General features: G+C 37.7%; 2 protein-coding genes across 25 annotated transcripts in view; one reads left to right on the forward strand and one right to left on the reverse strand.

Moving 5' to 3' along the window:
- The window catches only part of LOC139964883 (uncharacterized), a 131,735-nt gene extending 130,219 nt beyond the window's left edge, over positions 1–1,516 (forward strand). For all 24 annotated transcript variants that reach the window (XM_071967124.1, XM_071966982.1, XM_071967114.1 and 21 more), the window contains one exon: positions 255–1,516. In XM_071967124.1, coding sequence (XP_071823225.1) covers positions 255–256 — 2 coding nt within the window. In that variant the 3' untranslated portion in view covers positions 257–1,516. The remainder of the gene's footprint in view (positions 1–254) is intronic.
- LOC139964996 (adenine phosphoribosyltransferase-like) lies at positions 332–14,497 on the reverse strand. Its single transcript, XM_071967133.1, has 5 exons — positions 14,143–14,497; positions 13,448–13,551; positions 12,074–12,207; positions 9,208–9,286; positions 332–4,648 (listed from the first exon to the last, which is right to left on the reverse strand). The coding sequence occupies exons 1-5, from the start codon at positions 14,223–14,225 to the stop codon at positions 4,503–4,505; spliced, it is 546 nt and encodes a 181-aa protein (XP_071823234.1). The 5' UTR covers positions 14,226–14,497; the 3' UTR covers positions 332–4,502.
- Positions 14,498–16,356: the final 1,859 nt, after the last annotated feature.

Genomic DNA, 16,356 nt, shown 5'->3' on the forward strand with positions numbered 1-16,356 from the left:
TTACTGAGCTATGACGTTGATACTATTAAAATAATTGTAAATATAATTGTTTTAGCGACTCAAGTCACGACCTGTTACGACACTGCTCACCGTGAAGCGGTAGAAGAAGGCCAGGGTAAGGATCTGGTGTGGTGGGTGAATATTGCTCATAGAAGCATAGAATAGTAACTAAGCTATTAAAACGATGACATTTGTATGTTCATTTCTCCATGACTGCTTTTATAACAATTCCTCCTCTTTCATTCCATTTTCAGAACCAACTCTTCTCCAACAAGACAATACTAATTGGCATTAGGGGGAAGGATTCCTTAAAGGATGATCTAATCATCTCTTTGTTCATTTTCTTGTCATTATTTTGGTTTTTCTCTTGAATAAAATCTAGTCGAATATTTTTGGCCATGTTGGCCATTTAGTACCCAAGCAGCAGTTAATGATTTTGTAAATATCATGTATTTGATGTACTCATGTTTGTTTTACTACTGTTGGCTGAATTAAAATCATTTTCAGAGATTAAAATCAAATGTGCCCCAACAACAAAACCCTCTATCGTGAGTAATGACTAGGCAAAATATGAATTTAATAATTGCAAACGTGTTTTTAGTTCTCTTATAACCATCGGTATCAACGCTGACTCCATTCTACAGTAAAGAATTACCTCTATGATGAAATCATAATCACTTAATGTAAAAAAAAATGCTGATATGATTTAATAGGATGACATTATTTTTTATAACTCCAGTATTTGAAAGTATATTTCAGAGAATCTATTTTCATGATGGCATTGCTTCCTGTCTTTCAGAACTCTTTAATCTTTCAACTATTTTTGTAATTCATTCTCATTACTTTTCACAAGGGGGGGGGACAAAATTTGTGTATATCTCACGTTTCATCCGTTTAAGAAGTAACGAAAATACCATTAAAAGTCATATTAAATGTATTGGATCATTTTATACGGAAATTTGTAACCATTGGTTTTTATAAAGGGATAATAAGTCCATAGTTTTTCCTCTACAGAAAAGTTTTCTATGACATAAAATCTAGTTTAATAATGTTAAAATCTTTCTTACTTTTAATACATTTCAAGTTTATTTTCATACACTCTATGTTACATAGATCAATGGGTCTATCTATAGAATATAGATAAAAAAGTGAAGATGCACAATTTTTATAATTTTACCAAAAGATGAAATCATTTAGGAACTGACAAATGGCTGACAGGATAAGAATGCATCAAGTTTTCACATTTAGAATGGAATATAGTTTTAGTTGACTTGATGCTTGGTTTATTTTGTTACATTCAGCATCAATTACACGTACCCATGACTGAGTCGTCGTTAACTCACAATACTTTCAGCTGGGCTGAATGTTATGTATAGAGTTTGTACCATTCAGTCAGATTTTACTTGATTTTGTTTTTTTTTAAAGATTTTATAAGTAATAGACATAAAGAACTATCATTTTTAATATATTACCCCCTGAGTCTAAACATAAAATACCGCTGGTGACGGGAATACTGTTTGTTGTGTTCTTGTGGTCATTCTCCGACTTGTCTCTACCGAAGACTCTATGCCGAATAATAAGATTTTCTTCCGTAATTCCATTTCGGTGCAACCCGGTGAAACCCACTTTAATTGTGCAGTTGTCAGCAACTGAGTACTTTATTTTTAAGACATTCACTGCGATGGTGTCGGAACGTGCATCAGCAATAAACTTGTGACTATTTGAGCTAACGCTGGGTGAGACCAGGGGGAGGTGGGGGTGGGGTGGTGTGCTTGCAAAAAGCTAAAATATATTTTAATCAAACAGACAATTTTTAAGGTTGGGCCAACTTTGGAAAGATATTTTGGCTTTTCATCCATATTTAACTTATTTTAACTACATGCCAAAAAAATTTCAAAGCCGTTTGAGGTCGTTGAAACTAAAACCGAATGTTTGGTTAATGTCATATAGGATTCAGCTTTCAGTTTTGTTTGAAAGTGTGCAAATTGATCAGTTTCTCTGGTTTTAGAGGGCGTTGTGGTCAAATGGTAAGGCAGTGGACTGGTGATCTAAGGATTACAAGTTCGAGCCCTGGCCAGATCATTGCGTTGTGTCCTTGGGCAGGGCACTTTATCTCCATTGCCTCTCTTCACCCAGGTGTATAAATGGGGACTTGCAAGTAACTTGTAAATATAGTTGCGTGCGCCGGTTTGTGGCTGCACCCTATGGGAAGTCCCCCGGGGGGACACGTGGTTGTGGTACACTGGTGCCCCAGGAGAGATTGATTGAATTGCACACACTTTGGTATGTAGGTGTGACAAGTTACCAATGACCAAGACTAAGTTGTACATGCTATGCTATTAGCACCTTTGAACAATTTCTGTTGATTTATTCATCATTCTCTATTCATCCAGGATTAACCAAAAGAAGAAAACCAACATGAAAACACACGACAAAAAAGGGCACTCGGAAGAATTTTGATTACAGAGCAAGCAAGCAAGCATTTTATTGTGGTTTTTACACCCTGATTTCAGCGAATAATTATTTCTTTTATCCTGTAGACTATTAAAGATAATATAGCTTTTGAACATGGCTGCAATAACTTATAATTCAAACAAACTACCAACAAATGAATGTAAACATTTGATTCTGGAAAAAAATAATCTTATTGACAAACATTCTCTTATAATGCTGACTGTACTACTCTGAAGCAGAAAATGAGACGACCATTCTGAGTCAAGATTCTTCATGTCTAATTTCAAAATTTTACAAAATTCCAAATTAGGTTTCTCCTGGTCACCCATGAAAGGAAAGTCCAATTTGACGGAGCTAAAAATAGAATTTGAATACTTGAATGTTTAACATAGCGTTTTTGGAGCAGCAATAATTAACATGAAAAAAAAAAAATTACTGATTGAAAAAGACAGCTGCAGTGGTTTAAGTTTGCTCATAAGCATGGTCAGAAATTATAGGCTTAACATAATTATCTTACATGATCATGGACAGTAGGGCAAAACAAAACTTCCTGAAGACCTGAACAAAGGCTTGGCCATCTCGCTACTTCGATTTGAGCACAGAAAGGCATACGACAGTCCTACACTCGTCTTATTATACAACGGATGACATTGACCCCTAGCTTCAAATCTGGTACCATTTTCATGCAGATACCCTTCAAAATTTTCCTTAATACAAAGGGTAGGAGGTAAAATCTCAACTTAACCACCCCCCCCCTCCCCAGGCCTGGACAACCGTCCTATCTTTCAGAGGAAAATCTGGTAACCCGTGTTCACAAACTGATCAATACTTCTAATTTCCATTGCAATTGAATACCATGTACATGCATTACTGGAGAAGGCATACTGATAGGTTAATCCATCTTGTAGGCAGCACTCTAGGCAAAAAAATGGTATTCCTTTCAAAGTATATTTCATGATTGAGATATGGAATTGTCTAATTTGACAATCCCTTGATGTCCACAAATAATATCCACAAATAATGTCCACAAATAATCCTGAGATTCAGAAACACTGGGGAACGTACTGATTTCAAAACTTTTAGCAACTCTTTAGCATTCTCAAATCTAAGCTTTAAAACCCCAAGAAAACCCTATCACCGTTCTTATAAAGGATAACATACAAAAGATAACATGACCCCCCACCCTGTGTTATCTGACTGCTAAACCCTACAGTAAAAATGAAATTCTATGATTAGTGAGTATAGTAGCTCATCAAAAATCCTTTTGACGATCACTAATATTATCATTCCACATACAGCAATAATAAGATTATTGTTACTTTAATGTTATGGTAATTTACAAGGATGATTTTGAATAACTAAGGTGATATTAACGAGAATATAAAAAATCTGGATTGCCCCCCCCTCCCCCCGGATTAGAAGGCACAAAATGGTTAAATAGTAATGAAGATGATAAGTGCTATTTGTGTTAAGCTAGTTTACAGTTTACACAGTGTGTCAAGAATGCCCAGGGGCAGGACAAACTTTAGTTTAATGGTCGTCCAAATATACGGTAACAACCAAATTTCTGATTTGACAAGCCAAATCAGCTTTGCAGGTCGTCCGGTGGACAATGTAGTTAACACCAGAAATTCAGATTGATCTTTTGACTAAATACCCTCAAACAGGTTAAATAATACATCGCTATGGAAACGAACAAACAAACAAACCAACAAACAAAGACTTCACACTCTCCTACAGTAGTATCATTCATAAATCAGCTGCTTTGATATCATTTTTACTCTTTTTTTCGATTTCTCTGATAGCGCTGGAAGCTTTTCAATAGGAAATATTGGCTAACGATGCACCCTAACAGCACCAATATGGTAAAAAAAATTTAAAAAAAGTATCCTTAATATCTCTTATTCCTACCCTGCTATATAAAAAATTGATGAATCAAATCAAATCCATCGCATCAAACCTTTTTTCACCTATTTTTTTTTTGCCACACGATAATATGAAACTCTTTCCGTTTCGATGACCGACAGAAACCGACCAGAATCAACCGTTCAGTGGCCCCCAAAGGTCAGCATGGAGTATAACGGGTGTTTCAGTTTGTCTCGTCCTTTCAGGTCTGACAGCTCGATGATAACGAGGCACTCCAATAGTTTCCCGGACATTTTCTCGACTAGATCACAAGCAGCAGCCATGGTACCTTTGGGAGAAAGCCACGGGGAAAAAATTGACAATATTTTGGGTGGTGTTTATTTTATATTAAATTAGTCGGGCATCCCTCGACTCCATACTTCCCAAAGCCTGGGCGGTCGCCCAAAAATATGGGTCGCAAACAGCTCTTATGCAATAACTGGTTATAGCAGAAAACAAAAACAGCAAACCGAACATTCGAACAATAATTCCGTTGGGATCCAACAGAGAAAACTTCCACCCTGTCAAGGGGTGATGAGTTTCATGGTAAATGTGACAAGTTCTGATACATGTATGTGTGATGTTTGTTTACTTAATTTTCAATCAATATTCCAGCACCTTTTCCAATCAAATCAGATACTGTTTGTAGTTTAATCATTAATCACCAAGGAGTGTAGGTGACTTATTACATTAGGAATAGACTGGTAACCTTTTCAGGCTAGCAAAGGTAAATCAGGACGGTGACATCCCTATGTTGCGACGTCTCTATGTTCCGACGTCTCTATGTTCCGACAATTTTTTTTACCCCATTTTTTTCGGACCCATTTTTTTGTGACCCAATTTTTTTTCTGACCCCATTCTTTTGTGACCCAATTTTTTTCGGACCCCATTTTTTGGACCAAAATTTTTTCGGACCCATATTTTTTGGGGCAAAATTTTTTACCAACATGTTTTCAGACCAATTTTTTCTGACCAATGTTATTTGGGACCCCAAATATTTTGGACCAAAAATTTTCGGACCCAACATTTTTTGGACCCAAATTTTGGACCAACATGATCTGTGACCAATTTTTCCTGACCCCTAATTAGGACCAAAGGGCGGTCGGGACCTAAAAGTGGATCACCGGGACCTGCGACCCCTAACACCAACTTTTTTTTTCGTCAGTCCTCACCACACGGTCCGAAAAATGGGGGTCCAAAAATAATGAGTCTCCAAAAAAACAGGGTACCAACAAATTGGGTCCGAAAAAAATGGGCCCAAAAAATGAGGTCCAAAAAAAATTGGGTCCACAAAAAAATTTGGGTGAACAAAACTTGGGGCCGAAAAAAATTGGGTCTGAAAAAAATGGGTCCGAAAAAATTTTGGTCACAAAAAATTAAGAGTCCAAAATAAATTGTCGGAACATAGAGACGTCGGAACATAGAGACGTCGGAACATAGAGATGTAACCATCAGGACATGGGTTGACATTTCACAAAAAGGTCCTAGAGGTATATAGCAGTAAATACTAGTGAAAGGCTGCACTCTTCATCAATCCCTCTTCTCTCTGACATCCTCCTATGAGATCATGAATGGAAAACCATGTCACTAATTTCAACTTTTTTTTTTTCTTTTCAAAACTGTAGGTATAATATGAATAATGGTTCCATCATCCAAGATTCCCAATAGATTTAGTAAACAGTCAAAATTTTCTTTTCATCCTTCCATTCTGAATTCTGAAGTTGAAATATTAGAAATGCACATTATTTCTCAACAGTTGCAGTGGCCAAGTTGGTTGTTCTCTGTGACTGAGAGAGTTGGAGAAGCTCCATGTCCTGAGTTCAAATCCACATGGGAGCATTTTTATTTTCTGCCTTTTTTCCTGCTTTCATACTGAATTCTAAAGTATAAATATTAGAAACAAGCAATTTTCTCAACAGTTGCAGTGGCCAAGTTGGTTGTTCTCTGTGATTTAGAGAGTCAGACAAGCTCCATGTCCTGAGTTCAAATCCACATGAGAGCATTTTTATTTTCTGCCTTTTTTCCTGCTTTCAGACTGAATTCTAAAGTATAAATATTAGAAACAAGCAATTTTCTCAACAGTTGCAGTGGCCAAGTTGGTTATTCTCTGTGACTGAGAGAGTCAGACAAGCTCCATGTCCTGAGTTCAACTCCATGTGAGAGCATTTTTATTTTCTGCCTTTTTTCCTGCTTTCATACTGAATTCTAAAGTATAAATATTAGAAACAAGCAATTTTCTCAACAGTTGCAGTGGCCAAGTTGGTTGTTCTCTGTGATTTAGAGAGTCAGACAAGCTCCATGTCCTGAGTTCAAATCCACATGAGAGCATTTTTATTTTCTGCTCTTTTACTGCTTCCATTCTGAAGTATAAATATTAGAAACAAGCAATTTTCTCAACAGTTGCAGTGGCCAAGTTGGTTATTCTCTGTGACTGAGAGAGTCAGACAAGCTCCATGTCCTGAGTTCAACTCCATGTGAGAGCATTTTTATTTTCTGCTCTTTTCCGCCTTCCATACTGAATTCTGAAGTTTAAATATTACAAACAAGCATTATTTCTCAACAATTGCAATGGCCAAGTTGGTTATTCTCTGTGACTGAGAGAGTCAGACAAGCTCCATGTCCTGAGTTCAAATCCACATGAGAGCAGTATTTTTTTCGGCTCTTTTCCTGCTTCCATACTGAATTCTGAAGTTCAAATATTAGAAACAAGCATTATTCCTCAACAGTTGCAGTGGCCAAGTTGGTTGTTCTCTGTGACTGAGAGAGTCAGACAAGCTCCATGTCCTGAGTTCAAATCCACATGAGAGCAGTATTTTTTTCGGCTCTTTTCCTGCTTCCATACTGAATTCTGAAGTTCAAATATTAGAAACAAGCATTATTTCTCAACAGTTGCAGTGGCCAAGTTGGTTGTTCTCTGTGACTGAGAGAGTCAGACAAGCTCCATGTCCTGAGTTCAACTCCAGCCAGAGCCTTTTAATTTTCTGTTCTTTGGAGCAGGTGGAAGTATAAAGGTAATAAACAAAGTTTTCCCATTAGGAACCAAAATGGTGTAGTTGGTTGTTCTGCCAACAAGCTATTGGACTTTCCTGATTTCCTGTTTGCTGGGTTCAAGACCAGCCTGAGGCAAGAAAAGGAGAGTAAAAGGAAAGAGGCGAGAAGGGGGAGAAGGGGAAGAGGGCGAGGGGAGAGAGGGTGAAGCAAGGAGGGATGATGGGAAGGGTGAGGTAGGAAGGTGAGGCGAGAAGGGTGCTCAAGGCGAGGTGACAAGGGGGAGGCGAGAAGGGTGAGGCAAGAAAGGGTAAGTGATCGCGAGCCAAGGAGTTCGCCGGTACCCCCTCCCCCTGACAAGGTTCCTACGCGGACAAGTGAGTTCACCGGCACCCCCTCCCCCTGACAAGGTTCCCAAGTGGCCTCCCTATCCCAGACAAGGATCAGCGGAGAAAATGTTTTATAAAATATCTAAGTCCAAGCAAGTGGATCTTTAAATATTTGAAAAGCTATCTCTTGCAGTGTCTCCTCTAATGGTTTAGTGGTAGAGCAGAAGGTTTTGCATCATAGGGTCCCTGGTTCAAAATCAACTTCTGCTTTTGCTTTTACTTCATTTATTAAAAGAAATTTTCCAAGAATAAAACAACACAATGAAACAAAACAAACAGCTGATTTTTCTCACCTTGTTTTAATAGCAGCTTATGCAAAACACAACCATAAAAGTTTTTAAAAATATGTATTCATATAGATACATAAATAAAACAGAAAGCCAGTGGGCTTATTGAGATTCCTTGTCAATTGAGATTATAATCCCAAGCTTTCGTCATTGTTGATTAAATTGATCAGCAAGGTTCTTTCACTGACTGTGGACCTACCTAGTAAATATGCTAACTTACCATGTTAACAAGCTATTTTTAGCAAAAATCAACTCAAGCCCTGCCCCCAAATAAATCTACATAATATCACATTGAAGATACATTATCATGTACCCGCTATTAATCAACACCTTCACACAAAGTATGATTCAATTCTGAAAATGTTTTCATTGACCCTGTGACCTCATTAATATTCTTGAAATGAGCACCAAAATCAATAGGGCTCTTCTACTCACTATCACTATATATGTACTAAGGTATGTATGTATTTTAGATCCTCCTGCAAGCAGGAACTAGCAAAGAAGCCTCATTGGCTTATGAGAGCCGCAAGCTGACCGAAATCAGTCTCTTAGATTTATATTTTAACGTCCATGATTATCAATTTTCAACTGTCAACAACTCTGTAACTGGACGACAAACATTAATCTTGGAGTTACTCGAACTGGGGACCTTATGATTGGAAGGCACCGGCGTTAACCACCGAGCTAACACTCCTTGGGATATGACTTCAATCCAACTTCTGGTTGTTCAGTTACCGTGTTTACAAGCTATTTTAGTGAAAATAAACTTAAGACCCACCCCCTAATAAATATGCATCATATCAACCTGAACATTTGATACCATGTACCCACTATCTACCAACACATTAATACCAAGTATGATTAAATTCTGACTTTCAGTTGCGGAGTTATTAGCATTTGGAGATTTTTACGTTTGACCTTTTGACCTCATTATTATTCATGAGATGAGCACCAAAATTAAAAGGGGTTCTTCTACTCAGTACGGCGCATCTATGTACCAAGTATGACTTCAATCCAACTTGCCATTGTTGCGTTATCGTGTTTACGAGCCAACGGCGTCACAAACACACACACACGCAATCACCATTGCATAGATTCCTTTTACCATCGGGCAAGGAATAAAAATTACAGACTTTTGGATGCATGCAGAAGTTGGGCCTGTATAGCCATGACGACAGACTTACCTCCAGTAGCTATTAAATCATCAATGATGACTACTCCTTGGCCTTCCTTTATAGCTGTCTTCTGTGCTTCAAATATATCCTAATGAAGGAAAAAAGAAGTCAAGTTCTATGCTCAATGAAATATAATCTTGATCTATTTATAGTTATTAGGGTAGATTAAAGGGAATGTTGATATTTGGGCAAAGTTTTTATCGACTAGAGTTTTTGTATTTAGTTTGCGATATTGTACATCATGCAGGGGAGGAACATTTGTATGCACTATTGATAAAATAAATTTTTGCACTGAGGTTTGACAACGCACATAGTGTAATGATTGGAGAACCCTCTTCTATCTAAAGAGAGTTACAGTACATACAGTAAGAGTACAGTACAACACAGTTTAGTACAGTACAGGATAGTTAAATACAGTACAGTACAATACAGTCTAGTACAATACAGTATAGAACAGTACAGGATAGTACAATACATTTTAGTACAATACAGTACGGTATATAGTACAGCGCAGGATAGTATTTATATTACGATACAGATAGTGCAATACAGTATAGTACAGTACAATACAGTATAGTAAAGTACAATACAGTATAGTACAATACAGTACAGTACAATATTATAGAACAGTTCAGGATAGTACAATTTACAGTATAGTAAAGTACAGTATAGTACAATGCAGTACAGTAAAATACAATACAGATCGGTATTGTACAGTACAATACAGTATGTACAGTATACTGTAGTACAGTATAGTACAATACAGTATAGAACATTACAGGATAGTACAATACAGTTTAGTAAAATACAGTACGGTTTATAGTACAGAACAGGATAGTATTTATATTACAATACAGATCAGTATAGTACAATACAGTACGGTACAATATTATAGAACAGTTCAGGATAGTACAATGCAGTACAGTAAAGTACAATACAGATTGGTATTGTACAGTACAATACAGTATGTACAGTATACTGTAGTACAGTATAGTACAGTACAGGATAGAACATTACAACACAATATAGTACAATACAGTCTGTATAGTACAATTCAGTACAATACAGTATAGTACAGTACAGGATAGTAAAATACAATTCAGTACAGTACAATGCAGTATATAGTACAATACAGGATAGGATAGTACAATACAATACAGAACAATACAGATCAGTATATAGTACAATACAGTCAATACAATACAGGATAGGATAGTACAATACAATACAATACAGATCAGTATATAGTACAATACAGTCAATACAATACAGGATAGGATAGTACAATACAATACAATACAGAACAATACAGATCAGTATATAGTACAATACAGTCAATACAATACAGTATGGAACAGTACAATACAGTATATAGTAAAGTATAGTACAATACAATACAGTATATATAGTAAAATACAGATCAGTACAAAATGTACACACACAATATTATTGCCATAAATATCACAAATAAATAATTTGTCATTTTGAGAATCTGTTAACTTTTGTTAGATTTGTTTACAGTATAAGAACTTGCAGAATCATCCTAACTGTATACTAAATAACTTTGGTTGCACAGGAGACAACCCTTGAACAATTAAAATATGGCCACAAAAATTCAACTTAAAAAAAACTAATACAGGTCACTGGAGGTGTTATTCCAAGGTCATGTGAGGTCAACAGAGGTCCATTTCTCAAAACCAAACAAAACCTTGACCTCTGATAACTTTGCGCATGAAGGTCGCACAGGGGTCAACCATGGACAAGTTTGATCAGTTTGGAGATTGATTTTGTTACCCACAATTGACCTTTGTTTGACCTTGGATCACACGACCGTTATGTTTGGAAACGATCGCTAACCTAGTCATAACTAGTCCCAAAATGTCAACCATGTCAGACCCCATCAGTGGGAGTTTCACCAGTTTAATTATTGCCCACAACAAACACATTTTTAGCCATAATTGCCCTTTGGTGACCTTGGATTACATAGCAGTTATTTATAAAAATGTGCACCTACTTCATTCACAAGTTGTCCCAATATATCAGCCATTTCAGACTTCTTCACTAGAAGTTGTTGCAAAAATTAGCATAAGTGGGCAATTTCTTGCCTATAGGCGACCTTGAATGACATGACAGTTACGTTTGGAAACGATCGCTTACCCCATTCACAACTAGTCCCAAAATACCAGCAATGTCGGACTCTGTCAGTGGGAGTTTCACAAGTTATTAAAAAAAAATAATATTTAACCCGTAATTGACCTTTGGTGACCTTGGATTACATAACGGTTATTTTGGAAAATGTGCCCCTACTTCATTCACAACTGGTCCCAATATATCAGCCATTTTAGACTTCGTCATTGGAAGTGGTTGCAAATATTAGCACAAGTGGGCAGATTTTTTGCCCATAACCAACCTTGAATGACCTTGGATGACATGACTGTTTTTATTAAAAATGTTCCCCTCGATGATGTGCACTCCATCCCAAAATTGTTATGCACTCCAATGTACACACATAATGTTATTGCTAGAAAAGTATCAAATCCAACCTTTGGCACCTCATAACTTAAGAACCGGGTGTCCGTTCGAAGCAGGAGTTTCGTCTATAGAGCACACAGAGCTCTATCATATATTAAAATATTGAAAAATGCACTGTATATATACACTTTCATACTGTATGCAACATTTTTTGCATAATATTTGAAACTTGAGTTCAATGTGATTTGAGTACTTAACTGTAATTAAACATTGTCAAAATTAAGATTTCGAAATTAAAATTACACCATTGACCAAATGGCACTGTTTAATATTTAATGTACCTCTTAGGATATATATAAAAAAATACAAATTAATGAAAGGGGCCAAAAAAACATCTCCTCACCACTCCATATTCCAGTTGGTACGAAACTTGAATACAATCTCCAGGCAGTTTCCCTTTCTTTCGGATGGGAACAAAGGAACACTTGAGTCTTTGAGCTATTATTGGCCCAAAAATGAAACCTCTTGCTTCTAAACCTGTACATGGGAAATTATACAAATGATTGAAATGGACAAAAAATTCAAATTTCATAGTGGTAAAAATGATATTCAAATTCACAGACAGTACTTTAAAGTATGTATAGCCAGCTATGGGCTTACTGTTTTATGTGATAAGCAATTTATAAAACTGTTATACGATGGTTAAGATTAGAATTTTTGTCAACAAAATGGTGCTGAGAAATGCTGAAGTCAGTGGCGTACGTAGCCAAAGAGGAACAGACATGGGAGGTCTAGGCCCCCACCCTCCCCCAAACCTTTCTCTGGCTCTCTAAAAATGGTCAGAAAAATATGTTTTGTTTGGTTCTTTGGTCCCCCCCCCCCTTAAACATTTGTCTGGCACTCTAAAAATGGTCAGAAAATATGTTTTTGTTTTAGAAAATCGGTTCCTTGGTGTCACCCCCTCCCCCCCCTCTTACTTGCAAACTATGTCTAGCTACACCCAAAGGTGAAGCATGGCTGCTTGACTTTCTTTTCCAGTATTAAAGTCGAATATGTTTGCCCAGATATAAGAAATCTACAGTTTTTGTCCATGACACAATTCAGGAAACTTGACCTTGAAACTGGTAGGGCTCATGAAAACTCATCACTAGTCTGTTTAATTTTGTAAAAGTGATATTTCTTAGTGGATTCTCATATTTAAAAGTGTTAACTTTGTCAATTACCATGTCCCGATTAATTCAAGATTGTCCCGTTTATGCAACAAAATATAATCTCCCACCAGGACACTCAATTGTCTTGAGTTTCTTAAGGTCTTTGTGACTTTCAGGAAAAATATCAGTTTTTACCGTATACTGTACCCAAATCTGAAGATATATACGAATGTTGTATGCATCATTAAACATGGCTGTTTTTGGAAGCATAATGCTATCGTTTCTGACAAAAAAATTGATTGATGGCCATATATTAGACCCACAGGCTTGTAAGCCCTCTTCAATCCAAAATTTTCTGCAAAGCGGAAGGAGGGATGTAGTCTTCTACTTTTCAATCATAGAAATATGGTTATCCAAAGCTTTATGCATTATGGGTATGAAAATGTCACAGAACTGGTCTAATGGATCGATGCACGCTCACTTCAGATAAGAGGGGTTGTTACTAAGAAATTATGAACTGAGTGACCTGTAACAAAGAAACATGAAAGTGTTGAACATATTTATATTTAGTACAATGACTACATTTGCACCCATAGATGTTGGCACAGGAAGCTTTTAGGACCTACCGATAATGACATCAATCTTTGGATGAGTTTTTGTTAAGTGTTCCACTAGGACATCAATTAGATCAGTAAACACATCTGGATTTTGGCAGACTGGGAATATATCTCTGTGAGAATAAAAACAAAATATAAGGAAAGTGAATTTGCCTGGTACTTTGGTAGCTGCCGGTATAATATTTATAATCATGCCATTACTTCAATATTTTCTTCCTACCAGGATATATCTTCAGCGGGTAACTGAAACGGAACATATTAAGGGTCACACATGGATAGACAGTTTAATTGGAAAAATATGATATGAATATCTCAGGAAATGTAGACACAAATAGAGAGGGCAAATCTTTTGCACACTCCACCCACTTTCTTGACATTAATTACAATCTATAAACAAACCAACACTGATATATGATTTTTATCGATATTTTTTGTACCAAAGGTAGGTGTACCGTACTCTAGTATGATGGTAGGATATGGTAAGTTGGCTTTATTAAGGCCATTAAACGTTATTCTTGTTGGACACGCGAATATAGCGTACACTAGTACTAGGCTAGTACTAGTAGTAGTACTTACTAAACATTGTGTTCCGATTGTTTCGCAGAACAGGTACCTCTGTGATGTCTGATGTACGTAAAAGAGTGCAAATCTTGCCTAACCTATAAATTAAAGATTAAATTAAAGACAACAGCCATAGTCACTACCTGAAAATGATTCCCTCCTTCGGAAAATTGGGAATGCATCCGATTGATGCTTTTATTCTTGAAACTCTTTCGTCGGTAGTCATTTTTTGTTTTCACTTGTCTAACTAGGCTAACTCCGTTATGTTGGTCATGTGTTGAATGTTTCAAATGGTGCTATTACTTTTTCACCTCTCGCACCCTCATTTAGATCCCCTTTGCCAGTTTTGGATGAACGCTTTCTCCACCTCTCTCTCCACCTTTCAGGAACATTTTTTGTTTATTCCTCACTATTGCTTCGGACCCCAAAATAACCAGGCCATGCACAAGCATTAGATCAGGAAGGGACCTGGGTATTAGGTGGGGCCTAGTAGCCACTAATATGATGACGACGACGACGATGACGACGATTATAACAAGGACGACGATGAAGACGACGACGACGATAATGACGATAATGACGATGATGACGATGATGATGACGATGACGACGATGACGATGATGATCATGATCAGTTACTTTTACGACGCTTAAGCGACCACGTAAGGGCTTATGGACCGTAGATTGCTCTTGGATGAAAAAACCCACCTTACTTTGACCCAGTCGGGTCTCGAACCTGTAACATCACGATTATTAAGCCTCATTTCTTTAAATGCCATCGCCTTTATCCACTCGGCCAAAGCAATGGTGTCTTAGTAGCGCAAATTGAAAAGTCAACATTTACATCCAACCCAAAAGTAAAGTTATAGGGAAATTAAAGTCGCGACTACAAGATGACACTCATTGTTTATGACGTAGATATACCAGTGGCACGTGCGCAAGGGGCAGACGTAAGTCAACCCCCACCCCCCCACCCTCCAAATCCATATCGAGGCAGATGGTATATAGGGCATGGGCACAATTGCGCATATTTCTGGAAAAGAAATAAAAACTAAGTAGGCCTATTACGAATATTAATATGGTCGCCTATTGGTCAAGTTGTCTTTTAATTGTTAGTGAAAATAACACTGCAGGGAAAGCTGGTCCAAGTCGTTTTGTGTATAGTGGATATAGGATCCATTGGAGTTGAAAGCGATTCTCTTCGTCCATAAATTTGAAGACTCCGGCCAATTCGGCCGATATTCATCTGGAGCACATTAAATATGTATCTCGGACAGAGAAGACAGTGATGAATGGTGCGGCCCGCCGCAGGGTTGCGTCCGGCCCGCCAGAGATGCTCTACGGTGCGAAATTTTAGTGAGCAGATTTATTGATAACAATTTTAAGCTATATAATCAATCATTCGAACCTTCTGGGTCCAAAAAACTGCATACAGGTCAGTTTGTGTAACACTCTCTCAGCGGAAGAGGGGGGGGGGGGGGGTGGACGGCTGGAATTTATTCATGTTTTATCAGGAAGGAAAATAAATATCAGTGCGCTCCGCGCGCAGTGCTCACATTTTGTTGCCATGTGCTTCGGGCAAAAATTCGAAAAATCGAGCGTAGGGTTCATGCGGCCCCCTCCTTCATCATAATCATTCCATGTGGCCCTCCTCTGCAAAAGGTTGGACAACCCTGGTGTAAACGGTGGGGTCTGTTCGGATCCTGGTAATAGTGTATCCACACTCAGACAGAAGAGTCAAGGTTGAATTCATTGCCATCAGTGTTGGGCAGTGGTACCCAGACACGATCTTGGTGACCAAAAGTGCATGACGTCATACATCAGATTAACCAAACAATGGAAAAAAGCGGTGAAGATAGAGATAACTGTGATCAATGACTCGCTCACAGAAATCATCAAAGTCCACGATACACAATTCATTTTTGATCCCCGGCCGAGGTCAAGGTTCGATGATTCCTGATCTTAAAGGCATTGAAGAGTGGCCCCAAACCGCGTGCCGCATTCTGAAAATGTTAACTTTCTGTTGCTTACAAGTGATGTTTTTTTCGTGATACCTTGTTATCTTTTATATGGACTTGTGATATCCATCGCTGCTATGTACACTGTGTTGTGGGTATTGACCATAGCTGCATGTATTTACTGTACACTAGTGTCTAATCAACGACGGTAGCAAGCTGTGTGTGTATTTTCTGGGATCGATGGTGGTGTCTAACACTTCTGTTACATCTCATTCGAAACAAGGTCGATTACCGGCATCAGACGTTTCTTTGTGCGCGAGTCTTCATTCCCTTTAATTCCAGGACTGAAATGGTCTCTTTCAGATCCCCGAGCTTGTTAAACCCGTCAGTGTCCCATGA

The sequence above is a fragment of the Apostichopus japonicus genome, chromosome 3 (assembly GCF_037975245.1).
Source record: "Apostichopus japonicus isolate 1M-3 chromosome 3, ASM3797524v1, whole genome shotgun sequence".
Lineage (NCBI taxonomy): Eukaryota > Metazoa > Echinodermata > Holothuroidea > Aspidochirotida > Stichopodidae > Apostichopus > Apostichopus japonicus.

Coding starts and splice junctions, on each gene's coding strand:
- LOC139964996 (XM_071967133.1), bottom strand. CDS start 14,225: ATGACTACCGACGAAAGAGTTTCAAGAATAAAAGCATCAATCGGATGC. Junction 9,287..12,073: donor ACCAACTGGAATATGGAGTG/GTGAGGAGATGT, acceptor TTCCTTCATTAG/GATATATTTGAAGCACAGAA. Junction 4,649..9,207: donor TGATTTAATAGCTACTGGAG/GTAAGTCTGTCG, acceptor TTTCTCCCAAAG/GTACCATGGCTGCTGCTTGT.